The following is a 27,573-nucleotide window of genomic DNA, read 5'->3' as shown; positions in this document are numbered from 1 at the left end:
CATTTTGCTTGGGAGAAAAAGACAGCTTGGTAGCACCTGCCTCTGACCTTGATCCTAGAAAGAAGACTTGGAGCATCCATTTCATAGAAGGTCAATGACTTTTCTATTTGACTGAGTTCCCACGTGGTAATAAAATTCATCATGAGAATAATTTGCACTTAGAAGACATTTCTCCAGAAAGTTCAAAACATGTGTCCCATGCTTTTATTTTTAATATCTTGCCTTGCCTTTGAAATCAATGACTATGTATGATGACACTTACTTGGAAAACATGGTGAATGTATCTGAAGTGATCAGAAATGCTTTTTTTTTTTTTTTTTTTTTTTTTTAGTTTTGTTTCCTTATATGTCCTCTGCAGTAGGTTATTCTCTGGAAGCAAGGAGCATAACAGGATGAGTAAAAAGGGGGAATGGGGAAGTAGAGCTAGTACTAAAAGTATGATGCATTTGGAAATACTCTTTTTAAAAAATGTTATTGTTTCCTTGGATATACATTCTCTAAGATCGCAAAAGCCAAGCAAAATACTGATCATCTACCTTATTCATCCATCTATTCATTCAGAGAAGCAATAAAGTCAGCCTAAGGAAAATGACTTTTGAGCTGAATTGGGGAATAGGAAATAGTCATGTAGAAAACATGGGATGAGCATTCTAGGCAGAGAGAATGGCTTGTTCTGAATTTGGTAGGCATGACATTGTATCTTGAATTTAAAGGAATGCCAATTACTTGATTAGTTGGAGAAAGCATAGGGTATAGGAGGGGAACAATGTCAGAAAATGAGCCCTGCAGTGATACAGCCCAGAGAATTGGGGCTTATAAGCCTTCTTTAGAGCTTAATTGTATCCTGTAAGCCTTGAGAAAGTATGGAATAAACAACAGTACTATGATCACAGAGGCATTTTTGAGAATACTCTTAATAATTTAAGCATGTGCTTTTATAGTATGTACAGTGACCCCAAGAGATGGGTACTTTTATTTTCCCATATTTATGGTAAAAACACAGACTTGGTAGAAAATTTAAGTAGCTTGCTCAAGATCTCCCAGCTAGCAAGTGGTAAAGCTAGGGTTTTAATCCAGGCAATCTGGCCAAATAGCCCATGCTCATAATCACCATACTAATCTACCCAGACCACCACACAGCACAAATAAGTAGTCTGAGTTAGACAGTTAGAAGGACAGAAAAACTCTTCCCTGAAGGATTTACCATGTGAAGTTCCCACAAGTCAAGTCTGATCCTTAAGGATCATTAAGTCTTGATGTCATCTGTTGTTTTGCTGTAACAAAATAACAACTTGGATCATGAGATGTGAGACGGTGATGATGCAGTAATGAGTCACTTACCTTGTGAGTGAGCCTAGCCAGACATCTGCCCACCTGTGTTCACAGATTTGCTCCCTGCTCCTTGCCATATACACCTTATAGAGTAAATTGCATATTGAAGAGGTTTTCTATAAGACCCTCTATGCAGCCCCGTGAACTTATAAGACCTGCCTTTGTTCCTAAGATTATAGACAAGTTGAAGATTCTAGGCACAAATACATGAAAATTAAAATGGTAAGAAAAGTCCCAGGACACTAAGAGAACTGCTGTTGTTGAATGGTGATTTGAGCAGTGATTGCTCTTGGGTTCAGAAACATGTATGTAGGTTGTTTTCTCAATACAGTCAACAACACCAAAAAATCACTGATTCTTGAATGTTGCTGGGATCAGGCTAATGACAGTCATAAGAAAAGCCAAAACAAGTGCTTAGGTATAACTCAGTAGGGCTGTATTTTATTGGAGGCTGCAGTGCCCCTTGAGGTAAAGTCAGCAATACGCTGCTCATTGATTTGTGCTTGTACTCCTGTTTTCTTTTATTCTTTCTGCTTTTTCAGGGGAGTGCATATCATCCTAGAGAGCATGTCTTCTCAGTACCTATGGGTAGCCCTGATGTTGGTTTTGCACAGGACAACCAACAGCGATGGCCTTTGAAGGCCGCCCCAGGAGTGTATAATGACCTATGCTTTGTGCACACAGGAGGATTCACATTTCCAAAGCCACGCTGGACTGCCTCAACGGTGACTATAATGTGGAAGAGGGTCATGGGAAAGAAAGAAACGAATTCTTGAGGAAGCATAATATAGAGACCTATTTGATTAAGCAGCCTGAGGAGAGTCTGCTGTCGTTGCCCGAAGACATTGTCAAGGAGTCGGTGAGCTCCTCAGACAGGAGAAACAGTGGGGCGACGTTCACAGAAGGATCCTGGAGCCCCGAACTGCCCTTTGATAACATAGTGGGGAAACAGAATGTAAGTCCTGGCTTCCTTCTTCTGGTTAGCCATGAATGCATGCTCAAATGCAACCCCAACCCAAATGCATTCAGAGAAAACCAATTCATCTTTAACCTTTCTGGGTTGAGTACCATAATTGCAAATGATTAAACATCTCTCCTCAGGACAGACTTAAACTATGTATGCAATTTCAGGAAATGCCAGAAATATCAGAGAGTTCCCAATGCGCTCTCTCTCTCTCTCTGTCTTTGACCTAGCTGAAAATAAATGTCATGTGAAGGTGGATTATAATTCCCAACCCCACCCTCAACTCCCTGCAAAATTACTCATGCTGGGAAAACTGATGTGATTAACCTAACAACAAAAGTCCATGGATCGAGTCCATGAGAATGCCATTCCTTAGGTAGCTAGGATGCCAGGAGTTCTGAGTTGCCCTCTGAAATTTAAAATCAAAAGGGTACCATTGATCCAGGAATATAAAAGCAGTATCAAGTGATGCCAAGGGTAAGCATGAGAACTTCAAGAGTAACCGGCAATTTCAAAGCCACCCACGTAGTTCTATTCCTATTTAGTGTGGATTTGCATCTTAAATAAGGGATAGGGCTACAGAGAGTCAATACATAGGGGTAAATCACCAATAATTATTGTAAAATTATTTTGTACAAAATGATTTTGTACAAATTATTGTAAAAACTATTTTTTTCCAACTACCAGAATCACACTAAATCCAATGAGTTGCTCAGACTATAAGCTGTACTGGAGAAATAAGGTTGATGAGGGAGAGAATCAGAGGGATTCAGAGATGCTCCTGTCCCCACTGTGCTTGTCCAGAGCCTGGGCAAAATCACCTGCTCTCCTTGGAGTTTACTTTTAATCATTTAGGCCAAGTACAGATAGTCAAATTCATGTAAGTTCATGGTGTAGCTCCACCATACTTTTTAAAAGAAACAAACAAAAGCCAACATATAAGACTTGGAAACAATTTCTGACAGGCTCCTGAGGCAAGTAAAAGCTGAAAGCACTGTGAAAAGTGTCAACAGCTTTATGAGGATGTAAACGAGTTCATTGTTCTAATCCATGGACCTAAAATTTTCTTGTTAACTGGTAGATAAGAAAAATTTATCAGGCATTTAAAATGGAGAAGGTTAAAATGTTCAAAGTCTTCCCTCCTCCTTCTGCCTTTGAAAAATGGATGGGGCACCTGAGGCCAGGTTAACCGGTTTCTTTCTAGTTCTGTGTGAAGAAGCTACAGAACATGGATCAGATTCCACTGGGGAAGGATGTAGGTCCAGTGAAGCCCGCATGCCTTGTCAGAGTCTACCTTTAGGTCTTCACTTTTCTTTTGTGAGTGTTTAATTCCACCTTTCCAAATTATATGTCTACACAAGTCATCACTGATTTCAGCACCTACTGCTTTCCATCCTTGGATTGGTATGCATGGTACAGTTTGCTGTTATACACAATAATGGTCTTGTACACTTGTTGCAATGGGTGGATGGCCATCCGACTGTCCTCCCTGCTCCCTCTGCCTGTTGTTAGCTGGAGCCTGAATGTCGATTATTAAGAGGAAGGAGATACGTGCCTCAACCTGGATACCTCAGTAACTCTGCATAAAATTCTCTCTTGGTTTTATTGTTTTTGTTTTTGATCATTCCAATGGAAGAATTTCGTATTTAAGCCAACTGTAGAAATTGGGATAATTCCTAATTGCTCTAATCTCTGAGCTACCTAACCTTGCCACTAATAGTTGAGAACCAAGAAGAGAGAGATGGAGATGCTTGGTTTTATGTCACGATTCATCCATCTGGTAAAATTATAGAGGAATAGTTGAAATACTCTCTTTGCTGATTTCCTGAAGATATTTGCTGGTGTTATGAAATAGCTGTGATGACATGTCATTATCAGTCAATGATTATTAATCTTGGTCTTTAACCATACCACGTATTTCTTGTGATGCCTGAGTTTTGCCTGGATATAACCCATCTGTGCCATGTTCGGCATGAATAATCTCAATTCATTTTGATGCCTTCAGACCTAAAAGCCAGTGAATGTGTATTGATATTCATAAATAACCAAGTGGAAATGACTGAATTGATTGAAATGCTCACAAGCTCTCAGAGTTTGTACTTAGGCTTAGCTCTAGAAGTCAGTGAGCTGTGTTTGGAACTCAGAAACATGACATGCACCTGGTAGAGATCAGGAATGGTCTGGCTGAGCCTACGCTCTGCCAAATATCCAGTCAGTTCCATAGAAAGTCCAGACCATCTGAGTGTTTGCATAGCACAGATAAAACATACTAATGCATCACTGGGGCTTTTCCAGCTAAATTGGCCAGATGTTTTGGCTTCTATTAATTCATAATGTGTGCTCAGAAATATTGTTAATGACATCAGTATGCTGAGCCATAATCTGTGCTATGTAGACAGCAGATGTTCAGATAGTTACATTCTCATGCATTCATTCATTCAATAGATTAATTGAGCCTCTATTATATGCCAACTACTGCTAGTAATAAAAGAGAATGGGAGGCAGAGGAAAGAAATACTTTAGAGGTAAAGTCAGCCAGTAGCTTACATGCATTGTGAAGACAGGAATTACATAGTTCACTTACCCACTGTTTAGCCGGCAGTTAGAACACTACCTGGTAAATAGAAGGGCTTGATTACAGTTTGTTGAATGAATGAATAAATGAAATGATAGTGATAGGTGGCAAGGGAGAGGAACCAGTTGAGTTTGATGTCCAGGTTTCTTTCCTGAGTGACGGGGTCAATGGCCCAACTGCCCTCTGAAATAAGCACTCCTGGAATAGAAGGACGCTGGAGAGAAACACAAGGTATTCAGTTCAGGACATGATGAGCTTGAGGTGCCTGGGATGGATCAAGGACAGATTTTCAGAAGGCTATTGGACACATACTTCTGAAGCTCTGGCATGAAAGAGCACTGCAAGAGAGGTAAATCTGGCAGTCATCAGGATTTGCATGCTCACTGAAAGCACAGATCACTAGGGAATATGGCATAGCGCGGATACTGGGAGGCACCAGGCAGGAGGTGAAAGAGAGAAAGGATCCCATGACAGACAGGCAGGAAGCAGTCAAAATGATCGAGAGAGAATAAGGGAAAGCGATGACATGGAAGCCTGGAGAACAGAGCATTCTGAGAAGGAAGGGGTGATCAACAATGTCAACTATAACTAAGAGGCCCAGTAAGGTGAAGACTAAAATCTACCAGTTGGAATTAGATTGAAATACATTACTGGCAGGAGGCAGATTTGTTGAGGTGATGAAGTTGGAAGCCAGATTGTCACAGCTGATAACAGAGAGCTCTGGATCTCTGAGAAGAACCAGAATGCAACCCCTCTCCCCTTCCTGATGACCATTTCAGGAGTCTATCAGTCTTTCAAAAGAGTAAGAGGAGTCACTAAGAATTCTGACTCCTTGTGTGAATCTTCTAGTCCCTGTCTATACCTGAAGATATTATCTTGGTTCTGATGTCATCTCCCTTTCTTCCCCTCTATCTGTACCCATGTGGGTTAAAATTACTGGTTCAACCCTCTGAGCTCTGGTATCCAGGTTGTACTTGGACACTCTGAACACTTACGCTTTGCATCCCTAACTCTTGACATGGGTGGGTGTTCTGCTCATTGATTTGATGTCTTGGCTTCCTGAAGCCAGGCTTGGTTACCAGTGAGGCTCCCTGTGTTCTGAGCTTCTGGATGGAATGAAAGTAAGAAAACTAGAAGGCAGGAAGTTTAAATCACAAGTGGACTATTGAAAGTAAATATTATAATAGCATAAGTAGGTCATTGAGGTAGACCAAAGATGAAAATTTTGACATTTAGGGGAGGATGTCCAGAAACTTCAAGGTGAGATTATTGGATGAGTCATCAACAGGGTCATTGAATCTCTCAGAATAAAGACAAAACTTGGGATGTTAAGTTAAGACTTAAGAAAATGGTCCTTATGTAAAAGATCACATTTCCCTGCTGGTTCCATGCTGTATCTAAAAATCTGTTTGTGGGCTTGAGCTTTTATTCAATTAGATATTTAACAGGCACTCAGTATTCTAGATCCTGAGGATCTAGTAGTGAGGAGACAAACTTGGTCTCTATATTCTAGGAGTTTGCCTTTTAAGGGAATGGAGAATGCAGACAACCAAGTAAAACATGTAAGTGCTACAAAAGAAGTAGAGATAGATGAATAGCAGGTTGATAGAATACTGTAGAAGGATTATAGAGTCCTCTGAAGATTCTATTTGAGTGTTGAAAGGACCATGGATGCAAATAACCAGAAAAAGAGCCTTGCAGAGAGAGGACCTGCTAGTGCAAAGGCCCTGGAGTAGGAAAAGGCCCTGGTGTGTTAGAAAAGGAGCAAAAAGGCCCTGTGGCTAGAACATCATAAGCAGAGAAGAAAGGGATATGAAATGAAGTTCAAGGAGATGGGAACTCAGTCATGCAAGCTTGCCAGTTTTAGATTTTATTCTAAGGGAAATGATAGAAAGGTTTTAAGAAGGACAGTGACATGATCACATTTTGATTTTTAAGAGATCACTTTGGCTACCTTGTGGGGAATGGATTCTAGGGGCAACAATGGACTTACCATCAGACGGACTGCATTGTAGACTTAATGATTCAAGAGGTTGCCAAAGAGTGAAGCTTTCCTGTCGCTGTAAAAAGTATGGTGTGAGGTCATTAGTCATTTTTACTTGATTTTTTAATGACAAATGATAGGCCAGGGGAGGTGCAGCTACTCTTTCAGAAGCCAGCCCCCTGTCAGAGCCAAGAGTCTGTCCTCAGATACTGTGCAATCCTCAGCACTGTCCCGTCCATCCCTTTCACATTCACCGTGGCATCCCAACACAGACATTTTGCTGTTGTTACTCCTCCAGGCTTTTTAGAAGAATCATCTGGAGAAAAGTATACATTTGCTACTTCATTGTCTATAGTAGTCATTTCTACACCGCAGACTGACTTGGGTCATCATTATTACCATGAAAATAATGTGGGCCCTGTGAAGACTGAAAACGTAGGTAAAATTTCTGTATTCCACACAACAAAACAAAATGCGAATGCGCTTCATTGCTGGGGGTAGAGCTTACTATCCACGGCATCGCTAAGGCTAACAGGGGTCAAGAGTCTGGGGTCGGGCACCATGTTGGGAGTGTTGTTCCTCTCTTTTCTATTTAATTTGCGTACACCAACCTTACAGGGTAAGTGTGACGTGCCTGGTTTACAAATGAGAAAATTGTGATTCATAGACATTCATTAATTCCCTGAAGGACGTGTATCCAGTAAATAGCAGGGCTGCAATTAAACCCAGTTATGTCTGACTCCAAAAGCCACATACTGTTGTCCATCAAGCCACACTGCTTCCCCTTTAGATGCTGTATTTCTACCTTCTACTTTGTTTCCAGGTCAATCAGTCTCAAAGGGTATGTGTGTGTCTGTGTGTTTGTGTGCACCCTCTAAAGATGGGTCACCACTGATATTTAGGAATTTTCTGTGAAAGCTCCAGGAAATGACCTGATTTTCCTTGAGCTTGTCCTGGCATACTAGGTGGCGTATCACCCCATGAATGTCCTGATGTGATAGCCGTTTGCATGGCAAAGGCTAAGCTGGGCAGTCTGTCCTGTGTACCTAGTAATAAAACAACACCCCACCATTTGATGTAGTCCCCACTCGCATTGGAGAATTATGAGCCCAGGAGACTAGATGTGGAGGGAGTGGGCTCATATTGGGTTATTATGTCATCCTCAATCCCAGATGCGACTATTCTTAGACCCTGCTCTCTGTGTCCAGAGGGAGAAAAGAAAGGAATTCTCATGTGGTTGCCCTGCTGATCAAAACCCTCAAGTTGACCTGAGGCTGAGGGTCCCAGGCTCCTTGTATTAAACTAGTTAGTCCTGTCAGTTGTGAGTCTCGTGATCTAGGGGCAGATCTCTGCAGGACCCAAAATTTGCCCAAATGGGAGTGGGAAGGGAAAACTCCAGAGAACTAAGTTAGAGCCCTGCTCTCTCCACTTACTACCTTCAGGCCTTGGGCAGCCACTTCTCTCCTCTGAGACCCAGTGTTCTCATCTGCACCAGGGCAGGTCTGCCTGGAGGATCCCTTCACTTCCTTTCAGTACTGACGTTGGCCCATTCCATTTCTCAGCCCCAGGTGCAGGCCAGGGGGTCTGTGGCTGTACTGGTGAGTACAGTTTACTGTACCTACGCTTCAGAATCCCACCCTCCCAAGCCCAGGAAACACATAATTCACCAGGAAGCAATGGGGATATCCACTGGTTACAGCTATCCTAGTGGAGGATGGCAGTTTAGCATAATTATTATCCACTGAACTGTCTTGAGGAATCAATATCAAATTTAGCAACAAGCTAAAGCAAATAAATAAAAAGGTGTTTGGGGTCAAATTTTACCTAACTTGAGAAGAAACCTACCCCGTCTCTCGGGATTCTGGACAGTTGAATTTTGACTATATGAGGTAAACACCCAAACATCATTACAAACATTGTCACGCTTTGCCTTCCTTCAGCGTCCTGCTTTCAACATGATCATTATGTTCTGTTGAGTCATATTGATCACAGGGGTTTGGTTTCTTAACTTGGGTTTCTACCCCTAAAGGGCAGGAAGCAAAGTGGCAGGTGCCTTTTTTGTGCAAACCAATGTCCACAAGAAGAACTCTCTAAATCCAAGCTTATTTTACCTCTGTCATCCACCTGATGATAGCAAGTAAGTCACTCCCTACCAAGATGTTCATTTGTTTATTCATTCATTCATTCATTCATTCATTATCCAGCTGCTCATTGACTAAAGGCCACTTGTCCAGTGCTGTGCTGGGGGCTGAGGAGAGAAATGAGAAAAGAGATCCAAGCTGGCAGAGACCTCATTGTCCCTGAGAATCACCACCAGGTCAAAAGCTCAGTGTGAGCTTGCTATCATTATAACAGGACAGCATTGGCAAAGGGCAGAAAATTGAAGTAGGGTAATTGGGAAAGACCCTCCCAAGGAAGTGGCTATGACACTGAAATCCACACACAAGTAGGAGAAAGGTCAAGGGTGAAAGAGCAAGAACCCAGGAGGAGAGGATGGCAAGACCACTGTCTTGGCGTGGGTTTCTGCTACTCAAGAAGAAGCACCTGCTTCTTCCACACACCCCTCACCCACTGAGAACTCCAATCTAAAATCCCTACTCCTAAAGACGCCTGCAACATTGAGTATTGCTTTTAAAGAGAAAGAAGGTGTGTTCTCAGACCTTGCTGCTTTTGTGATAAGCTGCCGAATGTCTAATTGTCCAGATCCAATCTTGTAGGCAGGAAATCACAAGTGAGTTTTTCTCCATCAGTAACTTATTTTTAAACATTTTAACATCAGATTAAGCCTTGATGTTCACTGGATGGGACATCTGCAGGCTTTGGGGGGGTAGAGAACATGGAGGACTTTGTACATTTCCCGCAGTGCATCTGCCCTCTTCCCGTAACATGACTTTTTCTGACAACAAATCTCCCCAGGCTCTCCTTAGCCCTGACTCAGAAGATAGCCTCTGAGTTCAGCTGGGGAGAGTCATTAGAAGGGTCTGGTTTTTCACTCTCTTCAGACAGGCAAGTGGATTTGAAGCCTTCAGGGAGCATTGAGTGGATTAAGTAGGCAATTTGATCTATTAACTTTGACTAATCATTCTTCTTTTCTGTGAAGTTCCAGGGCTAGATTAAGGTGGGAGAGAGAAAGGTAGAAGTGAGCTTGTGGCTCATGTGGCATTGCCAGCTTGCAAATGTGCCATAGTTGGCAAGGGTACAGCACACAGCCTGTGCTTCCCGGATGGCCAATAACTGGCTAAAACCTTTCTAAACAAACTGGCTGGACTCAACTTTCGCCAGGGAATGACTCGTTGTTTGGGGAGTCACAAAACTGTGGCCTGAGGAACTAGAACCAATGAATGCAGATTTGATCTTTAATTTTAAAGATTTATTTATTCAAAGAGAGAGTGAGCACAATTAGGGAGAGGGACGGAGGAAGAGGGAGAGAAATCTTCAAGCCCCAAAGTGAAGCTTGATCCCAGGACCCTGAGATCATGATCTGAGCCAAAATCAGGAGTCAGCCACTTAGCCAACTGAGCCACCCAGGTGCCCCTAATATATGATATTTTACATATGTGAAGATAGGTAGCAAGAGAAAGAACAAAAATCTGAATTTTTCCCCCCTGACTCCTTTATTTCCTTGAACTGTTCTAAGTTGTATTAACCTTGGTGCTAATTTAGCCAATGACTAGGTTAAGACTCTTCATGTAAAATTTCTTCATTGAGCTACATCAGATTTCTTTTGTCTTCTCCCCACTGAAGATACTTTTTTCTTGTTCTGACCCAGTGCAAGTCATATGTGTGAAGGTTTTTCTTCCCACACAAAATGGCACTTGATATGAATGAGTTTGTGTTCCTACTTTTTAAAGCAGTTGGGTACATGTGACATAACTCACCATTGCTGATGCTCTGTACGGGGAAACCAGGGTTACCACTCTCAGGTGGTTCCACTCCCACCCAGAGCAGACACTTGACATTTCTTGTGGCCTCAGCCACCTCATCTTGGCTATTCATGCACATACTTATTTTTACTTCACTTAGGGTCAAAAAGGTATCGCCCTGGAGCTTCCTGGGGCATTAATGCAACTTTTTGAAAGGTTTTCTCACATCTCAAGGTCCCAAACTACTGTCATGAATTCCACATTAGGAACCTCTAGGTTCCATTGTCATTTTTCCTATTCTATGACATTTTTAGTTCCCAAAAGGATCTCCCACCATGACAAGTAAGGGCTTCTCATACATCATATGTGGTAGCACCCACTCAGGACTCCGTATCTCAGTATGATAAACTCAAAAACAAATGCTGGTGATAACAACAGCCCAGAAAAGCTAAATTAGTGAGATAATCCAGTAGAAAAGTCTATGGTAGAGAAGTTAAGAAGTAGAAGACACAAAGTCCTAAAGACGTAACATGACCTGAGGAACTTCTTTTCCTTGCTCTGTCCTGCCATACCTGCTGAGAAGTAAGAAAGGCTGGGTTCTTGAAGATCAGTCATTTGTAGCTCCAAAGGAAGCAAATTACATCAATAGCAAACAAAAAAAATGATGTTTTTAGTAAAAAACATCAATAACTAGATTTAAGAAAAGAAAAAAAACTAGATTTAAGTAACAAATTGTAGAATAGGAGCCTGAAAAACACCTCAGATGGACAGACTTTTTAAAACACCAAACATGAGTCATTTATCAGCAACTCACACAATACTTATTTCCTACTCTTAAGAAAAAGTTACTTCAAGACTTTGCAAAAGAGAAATGTTTAGGTAATACTCATATTTCAGTTCTCTCCAAATTTCTAAGAACGCATACATGCACATGCACACACACACTCTACCCACAAGCATGGGCTGCCCTCCTCCTTTCATGTTTTCCCCTGTGGCATTGACAGTTCTGAAAAATCTACATCTTGGAGGTTCACAAAACAACAACAACAACAAAAAGCCAGTAACTTAGGTCCTGATATGTTTGTTGATTCCTTTCCTGAGCTTTAAGTACCTATTTTGGTAACCTCAAAGGTCATTTGGTCAGTGGGTAGTGGTTACCTCTCCAACCACAGCCTCTATGACATTTTGGTCCAGTTATTACAGCGCTACAGATATTTTGATCCACACCTGCCCTGTGACCCTATAAACAAACACATTAGTGTCAGAGTCTCCCCAACTCGAGTCATGTCCTGAGCAGGAACCCTGCCTCTTTCCTGGGCTTACCCCATCCCATCCCTCTCACTCATTCAAACCTGACCCTGAGATGAGGGCTGGGGTTTGCGTATGTATTCTACACATTATGCTGTGTGTGATATTTTAAAAGCTAAAACTTTGATTGGCAACTTGCCTCAAGTCACATGGCTTCAAAGTGGCCATATCTGAATGGTTGTGCCAAGTTCTGTTTCAGCCAATCCTACAGAGGTTCAGCAGCTCTTTTTAATTAAAAATGGCCCAAGTGTGTAAGTGACTCAAGCACAATCATATTCCCATACTGAGATGAGCATCTTTCTTAGAGACTCAAAGGATAGTATCAGAGTAAGAAATCCTGAATTAGCTTAATGGAGGATCGGCTGAACAGAGCCAGACAAACTTCTCAGGCAGCACATAATCAGTGTCAGACACCACTTGTCCTGGATTAACCTGGCTCTGAGGTCTTGGAACAGAGCTTGGAGACAAAATCTGTAATACTGGTGATTCCCTCTGTGGGCTCCGAGTCCTCTTATCCTGAGGGCCCTGCTCCCATCACCTGGATCTGTGGTTGGCCTGGAAGTTCAGACACAGCTGAGTATTTGCCCACACTTCATCGAAAGAGAACCAAAACCAGTGAGTCCAAGACCATGAACCTCCAGTAGGATGAACTGAAGCAGGAGCAAAGCATTAAATGTCAGGCAAAGCACACTGGGGAAGGGAGCTCAGCATGTCTGACACCTCAACTCCCAAATGAAGAAACTGTCTTAATGATCCAGCTTATCAATATTACTTGAAAGGTCAGGAGTGAGGCTGTGGGCTTCAGATAGGTAGAAAACTCTAGAAAATGCTTCTTGAGGGATCTACCAGATGTAGGGGTCCCTCCTACATCATTGCTTTATTCTCTTAATCCTAAATTTCAGGATACAAAGTGACAAAGGCCAATTAAAGCATTTCATACAACTTTGTTCCTTATCAAATGTAACATCCAGACATTGCATACTTTCAGTTCTGCCTAAACCCAGAAAGCAATGATTATCCAGGTAATCTGGGCCCCAGACTCATGTCTGAGTGCTCACGATGGAGGTTTGGGAACCAGGTTATGCACGGTTGCTGGAAGCACAGGCTGGTTGGAAACTTCTGGACTGTTATTTCAGCAAACAGAGTTCTGCCCTTGGTTATTTCATTTCTAGAAGCAGAAGCTATGAGCTTATGAAAATTATTGAAACCTCCTCCCATAGTGATACCACATGGACCTCTCCTGCAATCAGATATCATTGGCCATTATTTGGCTTTGTTTGGAAAACAGATTATTGTGACAGAAATATAAAACATAAAAGAGAAGTAACTGGTATCCCTAACTAAAGCACTGCCAGGCATGTGATCTGAACGTGATTCTTCATTTTCTCTTAGGAGATGGGTAAAGTTGCAACAATCTTGACTAACACACCTTTTACATGGAGGATGGCTCAGTTCCCTAGCATTTCCATTCCTATAAGAAAGAAGAGCTATGCAGTAGATTCCAGGAAGCCCCATAAAGATGTTTCCCCAAGGGTTCCCCAACTCAGTACTTACCCAGATGCCACTGAAAACCTTCTTCCCAGGAAAGTGTTATGTACCATATCTAAGGAAATTTCTGCTCCCCTATCCCTAGATTGGAGGGGGAAAAAATGTGTCTCTTTCAAACCCAACAACAAACATTACCCCTGAGGCCCTGAATGCAAATCATCGTAGATTAGATCACCTCAAAACTTCCTTAAGAAGGGAGCTTTCTTTAAAAAGGAACCAAAAAAAAAAAAAAAACACCTCCTTTTATTTTAAAGATTTTTTAATTTATTTAAGAAAGATGCAGAGAAAGAGGCAGAGACATAGGCAGAGGGAGAAGCAGGCTCCATGCAGGGAGCCTGATGTGGGACCTAATCCTGGGACTCCAGGATCATGCCCTGGGCCAAAGGCAGAAGCTCAACCGCTGAAACACCCAGGCGTCCCTTTTTTTTTTTTTTTTTTTTTTTTTTTTAAGGTAGGAGCTTTCTCTTCTGGGGTTTGTATTAGGGTTTTAATAAACAGAGAAAAAAAAATAGCTCTAATGTATGCAACTGGGTGCTATCATTCAGGTGTAGTGTCTGTTCCTGGCCATTTCTTCTCATGTTTGCCTGATTGTAGGACCTGGGAAGTGGGGTAGGAAGTGAAAGGCAAAACCTCAGTCTTTTCCACAACCCAAACCAAGCAGGTGGCAAGTTTGATGTAGAGCTGCAGAGGCCTCCAGGGTGAGCACAGGGAAATGCTCCATGGAGGCCATGGAGGGGTGAGCAGGAGTTGGCTGAGGAAGCCTTGGCTGTAGCTGCTTCCTAGTGCAGGCTTCAGCCTGAGCCTGGAAGCAAGCAGAATCTTGGTAAAAGATGAAGCATCTCAGTACAGTGAAAGCCCCAAGCCTGCTGGACTTGACATTTTCTCTGGGTCTTTCCCACATCAGTGACAAGTTGGCCCATACCATGGGAGCCCAATCACAACCATCAACATCCACATCTCAAGGCTGCCATGTCCATCTCCCAGGGGCATTTTCATTGATGACCTCCACTTCAGGCTGTCCTGTGGCCAACACTCAAACTGATGTTAATCCAGGCTTTGATTTTGTCATCTGTGACCTCTGGTGCCTCAGTGGCCAGCATGGGGAGGTAGTAAGGGAGGGGGGATGGCATTCTCTGGATTGTAGAATCCTGGATAAAACCTCATGTTGACAAGCATCATAAGGCTGTCTTTCAAGGCTCTTGCTCTTGGCTGGAATTGTATTCAACTGCGTGGTAATACCTTTTATCTCCTGCTGACCAAAGACTAGGCATTTGATTGGATAGTAGAAAAAAAAAGTACTTTTTATTTAATAAACACAGTTTGTTAAACAGAATCTTTCCCCATCAATGTCCACTGGGGAGAGAATAGGAAAAAAATAACATGATTTTTGATAGCAAGAGTTTGGAAACAATACCCTTACTAGTGTTCTATGTAGTTTCTCAGCCTGACAGCCATTCATTCATTTATGCATGCATGCATTCACTCCACACATCCTTATTAAGAATCTACCGAATATGCCAGATGTTCGAGGCTGAGTTATGGATAAAACACAGTACCTGACCCTCAAGGAGACCAGAACCTAGAGGAACAGACAAACACACAGCAACTACACTACATCATGGTAACCGCTGTGCTGAGGATAAATGCAGGCCCAAGCAGGCTTCCTGGAGAAGATGATGTATAACTGGTTTTTTAAGAAGTGGTAAGGCATGCAGCTGAGATAATCTGGGTTCGAATGCATAAAATATAATGGGCTGAGTAATTGTTTAGTGCGTCATATGGCAGGTGTCTAGGCTCTGGCACAAGGTCAGATATCATTTGCATTGGGTCTGATTCTATACACTAGAAGGTGGGCACATAACAGGAAGTTAATAGGATCTTCCTCGGGGATCAGAGACAGGTCCGCAGGTAGAAAGTGTGAACAAAAGCAGCAAAGAATTTCAAACCAAAACCAACGCTTCCCACCTGGTATTTCATGGAACATGTAGAGGTGATTCAAAAAAAACAAAAACAAAAACAAAAAAATCTTGTGGTTCTAAGTGTGGCAAATGCAGAGTTTTAAAATCTCATTTCTGCAGAATTTAACAGTACCTTAATTTCGATAATGTGTGCTGTAAGTCTCCAAAGGAGGACGTAAGAATTGTTCATTCAACATACGTGCTGAATGGCTGCTAAGTGCCGGGTACTGACTGGCATAGGCACTCTGGGTCAAAGAAATTAACAAAAGATAATTCCTTCTCTCAGGGGGGACTGGCAAGGAGAGATGGCAATAAACAGTAATAGATCCATATTTCTTCAACTGATTGGTCCTCAGAACCATTTCGTAAAGAAGCATCCCTTCATTCTGTGTTCTTTGGAGCAAGTTTTTTGGAAAAGATTCAGCTAGGAGAATTAATGATGACCTCCCCAACTGCCAACACTACAGCTGTGTCAGCTGATTACAGTGTCTCTAGGGATGTGTTAGAGGGTGTTTGGGTATTAGAATATGTGACCTCTAAGAGCTAAAGTGTTTCAGACTCAACAACACTGGATGTTTCTGGAGGGTACGGCTTTAGCCTGAAATCTTATTGGGAGGAATTTATTTTCTGACACAACCTGATTAAGGAATACCAAAGTTCATGGCCATCCATGAAGTGACAGGGCAGTAGGAAAAATAGATTTTCACTATGTATAAAGTATAAGACAATTGCCAAAGAAAAGTCATGGGCCAAAACCAGATGATGAGTTTAAGAGGATTTATGGCTTGCTCCAGTCCATTCAAATGCAGTTTACACAAGCATACCTGAAGCCTGTGATGGTGAGTGTCACCCAAACCCCAAGATTCTCAGGCAGACCTTATGATCAGAAACTTGGGAGAAGGGGCCCTGGTTCTCATCTGGGCTTTGATCTGTCCTAAGTGCCTATGAGTAAGGAGGTAATTGGAATGTGTCAGGAGGGTGCAGATCTTGCTTAGGATAAATCCCAGGGCTGCAGTGCCTTTTTGTGAAGACACTCAGATAGCCAGCTATCTGAGAGGCCAGCTCAGCAGCAACCTTTGATATTTCCTAACCTTGCTGCTCCAGTCTGACCTCCCAAATACCTGGAAACAGCAGCTGAGGTGAATAAATGAGGATACACATTTAGGATTGTATAGAAGCACAATATGTATTTCAGTTATACATTGAAACATATATTCAGATATATGTATTCAATTGTGTGTGTATATGTGTGTGTGTATATATGTGTGTGTGTGTGTGTATATATATATATATATATATATATATGATTCTATTATTCTCCAGGCATTTCCCATTTCCTTCCATTTCATCCATTTGTTTCTTTATTCCTAGCCAACTGCTTAAGTTGTTTACATAAAAGAAAAATCTTGACATTTTAGAGGTCAATTGCAATCAGAATCCCATTTGAAAGCTTATGCTATTTTTTAACATGATCTTAATCTTACTCCTACTGCAGCTGTCCATCGTAAAAAAGAGAAAAAGGCCTATTCTATTAAAAATAACTGGTTCCATAATGACTCTAACTCTTCACATGAGACCCGTTACACATTTCCCCAATACTACTTATCAATGAATCCCCGGGAAGGTTATCAGCACATGGATTCTTGGTGTCAGCAGCCGTATCTCACTTGATCAAAGCTTAGTGGTCATCACTAATAGAGGAGGAGAGGTATCCCAGATCATCTCGAATCATAGTCACCCCCAAAGCCATCCATGCTTTGCAATGGTGCATGGGGGAGGGGACAGGGTGAGTGAAAGCAAATGGTTTCCCTCCTTAATTCCAATTCACGTGACACCTCGAGTTGATGCTAGTTTTCCCTTGAACACATCCTGAAGCTGTGAGGTAGGTACCAGAGAGATTGCTGGTCAAACAGCAGGTATGATGGTCATATGTCGTTGACAAAGCAAATGATCAGAAACGGGTCCCCCGAACACTTGACTACTGCAATAAAATCCTAGGGATATAATTGCAAAGAATAAAAATAATTGCCTGGATAAGAAAAGAATTCTCCAGGGCAGTATCATTGACATGTTGATACCAGAGCTCCTTCCCAGCTCTTTTCACTGTAACCTGGTAATAATGATGAAAAAAAGAGAGGTGCTTCCAGGCTTCTCTTTTATTTGAAGGAGCCACACAGCTGATAGAACTGTACCTGTGTGTGGGGAGGGTAGGAAAGCTCTGACAGGTGACTTTAAATGGTTTCTGCCTTCTGAAGCAGCCTATTGTACAGGCAACCAGAAAGCAATATGTATTGCTGGTTTTCTGAAGAGCTGCTTATAGATCGGAGTCGATCCCTCACGACATCTTCACCAGTGCTGATCAACATAAGAAAAATGAGGGCAAAGCAGAGAGTTATCCATTAGTTTAAATACATTCAATGTAAAGGACTGTCCTTTGTTTCGAGAGTATAGCATTCTTGTTGAAAAAAAAAATGCCCTTTATTTTATAAAGTGGGGGTCATACCAGACAGCTGTTATGGCACTGGTGGCTGCTATTGTAATTTATAAATCGGCTCCAAAAATATTTTTGCAACTCCCCTTCTCTGTGAAAACCAGAGGCACAACAGCTGGTGAAGGCATGAGGGATTGATAGAGTAGGTAGGATCAATTTCGTTCACAGAAGGAAAACTGCGAGAAAAATTAAAATGTCAGGGAGAGAAAGAAATACCTAATGATGAATGTGATGAGCTGATACTTAGCCAATTCCAGGTCCAGCTGTTTGGCCCCAGCTCCAAGCACTTGCTAGGGGAGCATTTGGCACCTCTAAGCCAGAGGGTGAAAGTGCACGCCCAGACAACAGCAGCATGAGGGCTTTCCCTCCTTTCTCCAAGACAGAGAACTCAATCTTATCATTTTCCAAACTGTGTGCAAAGAATTTCTGCCGAAGAAACCAGTGGGAGCTGCACAGTGTGGCCTTTCTGAGATGCTGTTGTAACAGCATTTAGTTCCAGGGGCTCAAGCCCTCTGGCCCTGCATGGTTCGTGCTGTTCAATTTTCTGGAACATTGGTCCCTGCTTCCTTCTCCCTGCTCCAGCCCTCCTCACCTCTCATCCTGCCTTACCTCCCCCCTAACATCTATCTTTTTCTCTGCAGTAGCCTCCTTGGTATTCAGAGCTGAAATTAACTGCTTCAGCGTCCTATGAGCATGTACTTTACTTTCTAATGTTGGCACATGCAACTCCATCCTTTATCCTGGGCTGGAGAAAGGGTTTCAGTAAATTCTACTGGTGATAAAAACCCTCCTATGGAGTTCTTTAGAGACCTCGAATTTGAGTTACATTGACCATCTCCATTAAAGTTAAAATGAAGAGTCTAACAGCACCATAGGAAGACTCCTTATGGAATTGGCTAGAAGATCTCCATGAGCTCAAAGCCCCTGCCTCTGGCTCTGGAGTCAGAAGATCTGACCAGGCTGCAGATGAGCCGCAGGCTCTTGAGCATGTGTCTCTGAGGCTCACGGATACACAAAGGGTTCGGGCAAGAGGGCATCCCAGGTGCTCCGTTGGCTCCCACAGGCTGCCCAGGCTGGGAGGCTGGCAGAGAAAAGCAGATGCAGTGAGCGTGTACAGAGGCAAGGCATTTTCACTTCCTGACTCTACAAATGCACCACATCCTGGGAAATCTCCTGGAGGAGGAAATGGGCACCCCTGTCCCCATCCATATCCCTTCAGCTCCAGCTCCCACCGGTTTGTCCAAGCAGTTGTCTTAAATTGGAGCTGCGAGCAAGCACTGCATTTGGCTCGATGCAGCCAGTTGGTGTTGTCACCTGCCGCAGAAAGAGCAGGAGACAAGGAGCTTCCATGCCACACCTGGCGGATTGTAAAAGCCAGTGCTGTTGCTGCGTCCATGTGACCAGTCAGGGTGACCATGCCTTTCCCCACCTCATGCTGTTTACCCCTGGGAAATGGTGAGAGGCACAGCTGCTTGCATTTTTTTGCCTAAAGGAAATTAAGCACATATATCTATGTGAAGATACAGATATATCATGATCTATGGGTGGGGGGGGGTGGAAAACCAAATTTGTGAAGTGCAAAAATCTAACCATCTTTGAATTTAAGGAGGAGATCCTGGCACGTTTGGCTCTCTGACCATGATGAATGCCCAAAACAAACAAACAAAAAAATGCAAGCCCTGGGTCTCCCAGTCTCTCCACCACCGTTAAAGGAAGACCACACCAAAGCGTGGACTCTGCTCGGTGGGAGAAAATCATTTCTGTGGGCTTTTTTTTCAGCTATTTTACTTTCTGTTATTTCTGTTGACTCTCTTTCTCTCATCCCCGGTGTGTGCCTGGTTAGAGAAAAGGTCTTGATTAACATCTCCAAGCCAACAACCCTTGAAATACCCAAACCAAAGGAATTCAGTGCACCTACTTAGAGGACAGGCAAGTGTCCCCCTTGATGTGATATTTTGCCACGGTGTGTTTCTCTGAAGCAAACGCTAACTGATGGACTTCTGTAGGTTTCACTGAATACGACTGCATGCTCGGAGTGCTATTACTGTTTGCAATGCAACCTTATCTAAACACATTGCATTTCTTTTTAACCCAAAGGGGACTCGCAGGTTTACTGTGTTTGCATGTGCTTTCCCCCTAGACTCTGGCTGCCCTAACAAGAAATTCAATAAATCTACTTCCAAACCATCTTGCACAAGCTTTGCATGTCCAGTCTGGGCCTGAGGAAATTAACAAGAGAATAGAACATACCATCGACTTGCGGAGTGGCGATAAATTGAGAAGAGAGCATATCAAGCCATTCTCACTGATGTTTAAAGACTCCAGCCTGGAGCACAAGGTAGAGCTGGGTCTCTATAGTGGCTCTTTTTCTGAAGTTACTTGTCATAAATGTTCACGGAACCAAAGAGAGAGAGAGCGCGAGCGAAAGAGTGAGCCCCGGGGCTGCAGTGATGATTTGTGTGTTTGTCGTCTGTTTGTTTGGTTTGGTCTGGTACTGTCTTTTCTTTTTCTCTTTGCAAATCATGAGTAGACTGAAGGCCATGAATGGAGATGCTGGTTAGATGAAGAGGGCCTCAGCTTTGCTCCTTAAGGAGAAGATAACTAAAAGAATAGAGAGGTTTGGAGATTTTTTTTTTAACCCTGCATGATAGTCGCACCCACTTGCTTTTGCTTTTAGGAGAACTCGTGTTGGTCGTAACCCTCTCACATGATGTGTGAGGAAACCCAATAACTTGACACAAGCATTAGTGATAAAAAAAAAAAAAAAAACACTGCCTTTCTTAGATGACAGACACGTCTTCTCCCATTTTCCCAGTTGTCAGCTAGCTCAGAGACCCCCTGGTGTAGGCCTAGTGAACAGGAGCCAGGTGGTGGGGTTCAGCACTGGGTTGGAATCCCACCTTCGCCAATTCCTTGCCATGGGGACCTTTAGTGAAGCAGCCTCCTGAGCACGAGTTCTCAATGCACAGTGAGGATAATGGACGAGCCTCCCAATTAGGCTGTTGCAGAGGCTCCAGGCAATGCCCTGATTAGGGTAAGTGTCCAAAAAGGGCAGCCATCACCATACTGATAACAATGCCTTCCCATGCCTCTGTCCTGCACTTGCTTCCAACTAACTGTAAAGGTGGTAGGATAAGGAGGCAAGTGCTGTCCCTCATATCGGGGCTGCTTTCCTCTGCACTGATGGGAGCTAACAGACCTTCCCTGATGAGCACAGGAGGTACTTGGCCTCTGCAGGAGCCTCAGGCAAAAGCAGCAGGGAACTTGCCAGCAAATTTCAGGAGTTTGATCCAATACTCTGAGAAGCTCCAGTGAGCAATTTTTTGTTGTTGTTGTTACTTTGCTCAGCTGCCTGGGACATTCCGCTTTCCTCGATTTGGAGAATTCACACTTCTGTGCACATGCACTGTTCTCGATGAGTTTCTGTGATTAACTAACTGAAGGTTGCAAACTCCAAAATTAACATCTTCACCTCTGGCCCACAATTTGAAATGGATTGTGCTTGTGTACTAACAAAGCAAAAAGAGACAAAAGATTGTGTCTCACTGAACAACCCTCCTCCCCAAATAGCAAGTAGGCTTTTCTTCCTTGTAATATATTGAAGGGCTTAAGGTCCAAATCAAAGACATTCTCTTCCATGGTCGCCACATCGAAGGAGTTAGAAAAAAAAAGGGGGTGGTCTGGTAAAGAATCTACTCAGTTAGCCTAGGTAAATGCCTACATCCAGAGCTATATAAAACCCTTTTGTTCATTCTTGCTAAAGATGTACTTGCTCCGCTAATGACCTGACCCTTGCAGACTGTAGATAATTTTTAATGTGTTTTATTCAGTAATGTCTGCATCTCATCTACAGTACCTGGTGGTGGAGCAGAGGTGGATCTGGGGGTGGATGCAGGGCACAGAGTGTCTGAGATTGATTTCTGGGCACAGAAGAGATTCTTCTGGGTGAAACAAAGTGTAGCATCCTGAACCAACATGAGGGATTTGCCCACTGACAGTCCAGCCTTGCGCTATCCAGCGTGGGCTCTGCACTGCCTGGGTTCCTCACAGTGAGGACAGTGGGGCACATCAGAAAACAGTCATTCTCCTCCTGTCGCAGAGACACTCTTCATTGACTCTTGCTCTGAGACTCTCTCTCTAGGGTCTGCATTACTGTGGAGCAGAGGATATATAATAAGTAATAACCATTGGGTGTCTACCAAATACCAGGCACTATTCCAAGCTGGTAGCACAAATTCACTGACAATTCGTGTGAAGTGAGTGCTGTTATGAGCCTTATTTTATACTTGATGAAATGGAGACATGGAGAAATAATTAGGTGGCCTACCCAAAATCCACCTGTCTGTAGAGGGCCCTCTGTGAGCCCCCCGCCACTGTCTGGTCTGTTCACCACATTGTCTCTCCTGGGAGTCCTGGGGCTTGTTCTCTGCCAGGCCTTGGCATAAATGCAACAATTCTGTGGTATCTTCATTCTCTCCTCTTTGAACTTTGGATGAGGTGGGAGGCAGGGATAGGAGGTTTGGGGGAGAAAATAAGTAGGAAAGAATCCTGGAACCTTAGCCGAATTAACACAGTGCCTTCAAATCCATAAGGTTCTAGAACTGGGGAAGAATATCAGTGTGCATCTACTGTGTGCCTGGCGTTTATGTGTATCAGTTTATCGGATCCTCAGAAAAACATTACTATCCTGCTTATAAAAGAGAAACTGAGCCACCGAGAGTTTAAGTAGATATCATAGATCTCAAAATCTGGCTGCAATATTCTGTTGACTCTAAGGTACCATCAACCATGAGATTTTCTATGCAGTGCTAAGTAAGAAAACCCCAGTATGGGGAATCTGGAGGGAACTCCTCCTGATAAACTGGGCTTACCCCTTGAGGTAAGGATGGACAGGAAAAAAAATCCCACCCAGCAGTTAAAGGGAGTAAGGAAACCCACATGCCCATCTCCTGGAATTGGTTAGAAAGAAAAAAATAATAAGGAGCTGTCCAAGAGGTTCAGCTCCAAAGTGGAATCCACTTAGCGCTTGATTTCACACACTGAACATGGTCTTTAAAAAAACTCAGGCAGAGAATTGGATGTGAAGAGGTCCTGGGTTGATGTTGCCCCCTGCTGGCCAGCAGAAGCAAGGCTTTAAGAACAAAAGATGCATTCTGGTTTCAGAAATGTTAAAAGGTGAGGGGAAAATTGTGCATCTTAGAATCGCATACAGTATTGTGACCCCAAAAACTTCTTTCTTCCCACTGCCCTACCCTGCTTCTCAGGAGCAAGTTTGGACCATAAAAGTATGTTTTCCGAAAGGAAAATAGGAAATGGAAACCCTGATTTTTACCATTAGAATTTTTATGGGGAAGAAAAGGCTTCATTTCGTTTGAACAATGAGATGTGTGAACAAGGGAATGCATTCTCCTCCCCATTTTTATAGTGAATTAGGGAACAGAAAAGCTCCTCCAAAATGTCATTCGGACATTTCCTGATCCCATTCGCTTATAAAGATGGGCATCTCTACCAATGGTGTTATGTGAAATAGGACTTCCATAGACCTCGTGCTGCTGTACAAATAATTGTTGAATGAACGAAGGCTCAAATTAAGAAGTTTAGAGGAGACTGTCTTGACTCCTGTAGCTAGTATCGAGACATGACTCTTGACAGTGGAGCTTCAGGAGAGAAGACTGTGAAATTCTGTTCCCACCCTATCATGTCACTTCATGGTCACACACACACACACACACACACACACACACACACACACACAGGTATCTTTTGAGTTAAGCTTCAGAGCAGCATGCTCATGACTTGAGGCATCACCAAGTTTGGGCAGCACATGTTCCCTTATCTCTCTGGTTTGCCCAAGACATTTATTTCCTCATTGTGATTATGAGTAGCATCTCCCTTCACTTTCAAAACTCACCAGTGTGGGTAACAAGAAACATGAGCCAGGGCTTGGGCCTCAGCCAGGTTAGAACTCATGGCTTTTAGCATCTCTAGCTCCCAGCAACCCCATGAGGACTACCTGGGCAGACCCCTGGATGGAAGTGGGGGGGGCATTATCCAGGCATCAAAGATCCCCTCCAGGTCTTCCCCAAAATCACAGAAAAATCCCATGCCCTTCTTTAGCCTCAAGCTAAGAATTCCCTGAGAGAGCTACAGATCTCAGGAGCAAATAAAAATTAGAATTATGGTAAAGGGATGTAGAAACATGGCATGTTTGTCAAATACTGTTGATCATACTGGATTTTTTTTTCTTTTCTTATATGTGACTTTTTTCTTATAAAAAATGAATGCCTTTTCACTAACAAAGTTTATGCCAAGCATATAAGACAGAAAGAAGAAAGTGCTCTCTCGACCCAGGATAACCACTGTCAACATTTTGGCATCTGCCACACTACACTTTCATGACTGTGATTCTGTATACTTATCTAAGGAAATTTTTTTTTATTAAAATGGGACCATGTTGCACATAATGATTTGTGATGCACTGTTAAGCACTCTTTGCTTGAGCCTTTTCCCATGTTATTAAATATGCAGTTGCAAAACAATTTGTAACTACATACTACTTTGTTGCATGTTTTAACCATTTTGGGGCTTTTTACCCAGATTTTCACTGTTACAGATTATAAACTGCATTGCAGTAAACATTGTCTTAGTTAAATCATACATCCATGCTTAATTCTTTCCTTGGGATAAGATCCTAAAAATGGCAGCAAGAGAACATACATTTAAAAATACTTGATGTGCGTTCAGAAATTGCTGTCAAAATGGTGCCTTTACTTTTAAATTGCCACTTTGATAAGAAAGAGCACCCCCCTGTCGCTTTTGCTTTTTTGTTTTTTTTATTATTCTTGAGGCTGGAAGTCTGTCTGTACATGTTTTTATGTTTTGGTCTTTCTATTTCTCCCTTTGTGATTGGCGCATTTGTCTTAATTGTCATCTTTCATTGAGGTGCTCACCTCAGTGTTACTGATTTGTGAGTATTCTTTATATCTATAGCGAAAGACTTAACCCCTCAACACTTAGAGGAAGGCGACATTTATCAGCCTCTGGTCCTCATTTCTCTTCTAGGACAAGACTCTTTATTTATTACTTGTGAAGCTTAGGATGGGGAAGACAATTAATTACAATTATTTATGGATGTTTTCAGGCCAGATAAACCAGCCCAATACCTGTAGTGCCTGAAGAGAGCTCAGTAACACAGGGACATGTACTCAGAGGGACCTCAATAAGCTTAGTGTTCAAATAGTTATTGCCACCTTCCTCATTGCGAGTAAAGAGTAAGCTAAGTTTAATACATACTTCAGAATTGGTTTACGGGAATTTATGCTTTCGATGTGTGCATTTTAGGAGGCTAAGTATTAAAATCAAACCATATCAATGATGACTAGATTTCCTTCTTTTTTTTTCAGTGCTGGCATCTTTTTGCTAAATTCCAAAACTTTTTCCTTTGAGAAAAGGCCTCCTTACATGATTGTGAAAATTCTAAATGATAAAAAGCCTCTTTGTGCTATGCTGATATTTTTTCAAGTAGAAGATCATCTGAGGATCTTTTTAAAAATACAAGTACCCACCCATCGCTCTGTCCAAAAGATTCTGATTTTCCAAGGAGACCTATCTTTAGGATTCCAGGATTCTTTTGTCCCAAGTTGGTGCCCCCTCCGCCTTCTCTGTCCTTGGCTGCGCATTAGGATTTGGGATTGTCACTTGCCAAACACCCTCAGAGATCAGGTCATAACAGAAGGTCCTAGATTCACACTGGATGCCAATATGGCCTCAGGCAGGCCTAGAGGGAATGTCTCCATAAGGCTCACAGTGTTCGTAGAGGCTCAGACTCTGGAGTCAAGCAGACCTTGGTTCAAATCCCACTTTGGAAATAGAAGTAAAGTACGGTTGATGAATTTATGGGTTCTTAGTGGATGCTGACATGTTGAGAGCCTTCCCTCATGCAGATGGACATTCATAACACCTCTCTTATCCCACAAGTGTCTGGTCTTTGTTAAATGACAGAAAAAGAACATACACTTGATTACTGGATAGACATGGCTTGAATCCAGTTTCTACCAACCACTGACTAGGTGACACAGGACAAGTTGATTTCACTGAGAGAATGATGATCATGATACCTGCCCCTCACTAGGTTGTAGCGAAAATTAGTTGACATGATTCTCATGTAATAGATTTTTGAATAAACGCAATAGTTATTCTCTTCCCTTTCTTTGTGATTAACGCTATGTCAATCCATATCTGGGTGAGGCTAGACCCTCACTTAACAGAAATCTCAGACTTCTAAATCTTTTTTAAGGAAACTACCTCACTAAAAATGGTGGGAAGAGACATTGTTACTGTGTCTTGTATACCAGGATCACAGCCTTCATAAGTACATAATCACTTAAGTATGTAAAGGTGGGCACTAACCAACTTCATACCGGCAGGACATCGCAGGAGGCCTTCCCAGCCCTCCCTGCCAGTCATGAGAACACAAGCAGTGGTCGTCTTGGCCCCTGGGATGTATTGAAATATGTAAGAGTCATTCAGTTGTCTTTTCTCCAAATGATTGTATTATTCCAAATTCTCCATTATCACCATCTTCCAAATAAGATGGGCAAGATTGGCTCTCTTTAAGGCATTGCATGCTCGATCACCCCCAAAGGCCATGCCCTTCTTCCCTCAACACCAAGCCAGCTAGGGATTTTATATTTCACACATAAGTCTTACTTATGCTCCAAGCTCATGATCCCTGGGAAGCCCCTCAGGCACAGCTCAGAGTATTTGCTACGTACTGACTGCTTCGGACATAGACCAAGGCAGGTGCTGTTGGAAGACAAACATGGCTTCCACTCTATCCGAACTGAACACTCTAGCTTGTGATCTTGGGCAGATCATTGAACTTCCCATCCTCACAAGGTTGCTGTGCAGATGAAAGACAGATAATTCTTAATGAGTGCCTCAAAGCAGCAGTGCTGCAATGCAACTGACATTTGTTGATTGCTTACTACTCTACTGGACCCACCATACACATTTTATATTTGTTACCTCATCTAATTTTTACAGCAGTCTTTTCATGTAGGTATTAGTTTTAATAAATGAGGGAAGCTCAGCAAGTTGGGGTAACTTTCTCAAGGCTCAAACGTGTAGAAGACAGCAGAACAGGTATTCACATCTAACTCTTTTTCCAAAACTCAGATTTTTTTTTCTACTGCACATTGCAAGATCTTATTGTTTTCAAGTGTCTGCTTTTCACATCATTTGAAATGTGTTGAGGGTGAGGCTGGTGGGATGAACAGGAGGCATTATATAGCTATGCATGTGGCAGATACCTGGGGGGGGGGGAGCAGGAAAAAAGCAAAATTAAATGGAAATTTCTCTCATCTTTTGTTTACCACTCCCACACACACAGACCCATGCACATGCACAGACTCATATGCACGCATACACATACACACACACACACACACACACACACACACTGCCACATGTTCTTGGCAACACCCAGATAAAACAATGACCACCCCATCACTCTCACTGTCCATGCACCTCTGAAAGTCAAATAACTGAA

At 42.6% G+C, this 27,573-nt stretch overlaps 1 protein-coding gene across 3 annotated transcripts in view; it reads left to right on the top strand.

Moving 5' to 3' along the window:
- The window catches only part of ADCY8 (adenylate cyclase 8), a 214,798-nt gene that overhangs the window by 114,868 nt on the left and 72,357 nt on the right, over positions 1 to 27,573 (top strand). For 2 of the 3 annotated variants that reach the window (XM_077847267.1, XM_077847266.1), the window contains exons 7-8: positions 2,017 to 2,287; positions 20,164 to 20,361. In XM_077847267.1, the coding sequence (XP_077703393.1) occupies positions 2,017 to 2,287; positions 20,164 to 20,361 (469 nt within the window). The remainder of the gene's footprint in view (positions 1 to 2,016; positions 2,288 to 20,163; positions 20,362 to 27,573) is intronic. The other variant, XM_077847269.1, reaches the window with a different exon arrangement.

Source organism: Canis aureus, chromosome 14 (genome assembly GCF_053574225.1).
Source record: "Canis aureus isolate CA01 chromosome 14, VMU_Caureus_v.1.0, whole genome shotgun sequence".
NCBI classification, from domain to species: Eukaryota; Metazoa; Chordata; class Mammalia; order Carnivora; family Canidae; genus Canis; species Canis aureus.
The sequence above is the reverse complement of the archived record's forward strand: the minus strand, read 5'-3'. Positions and strand labels throughout refer to the sequence as shown.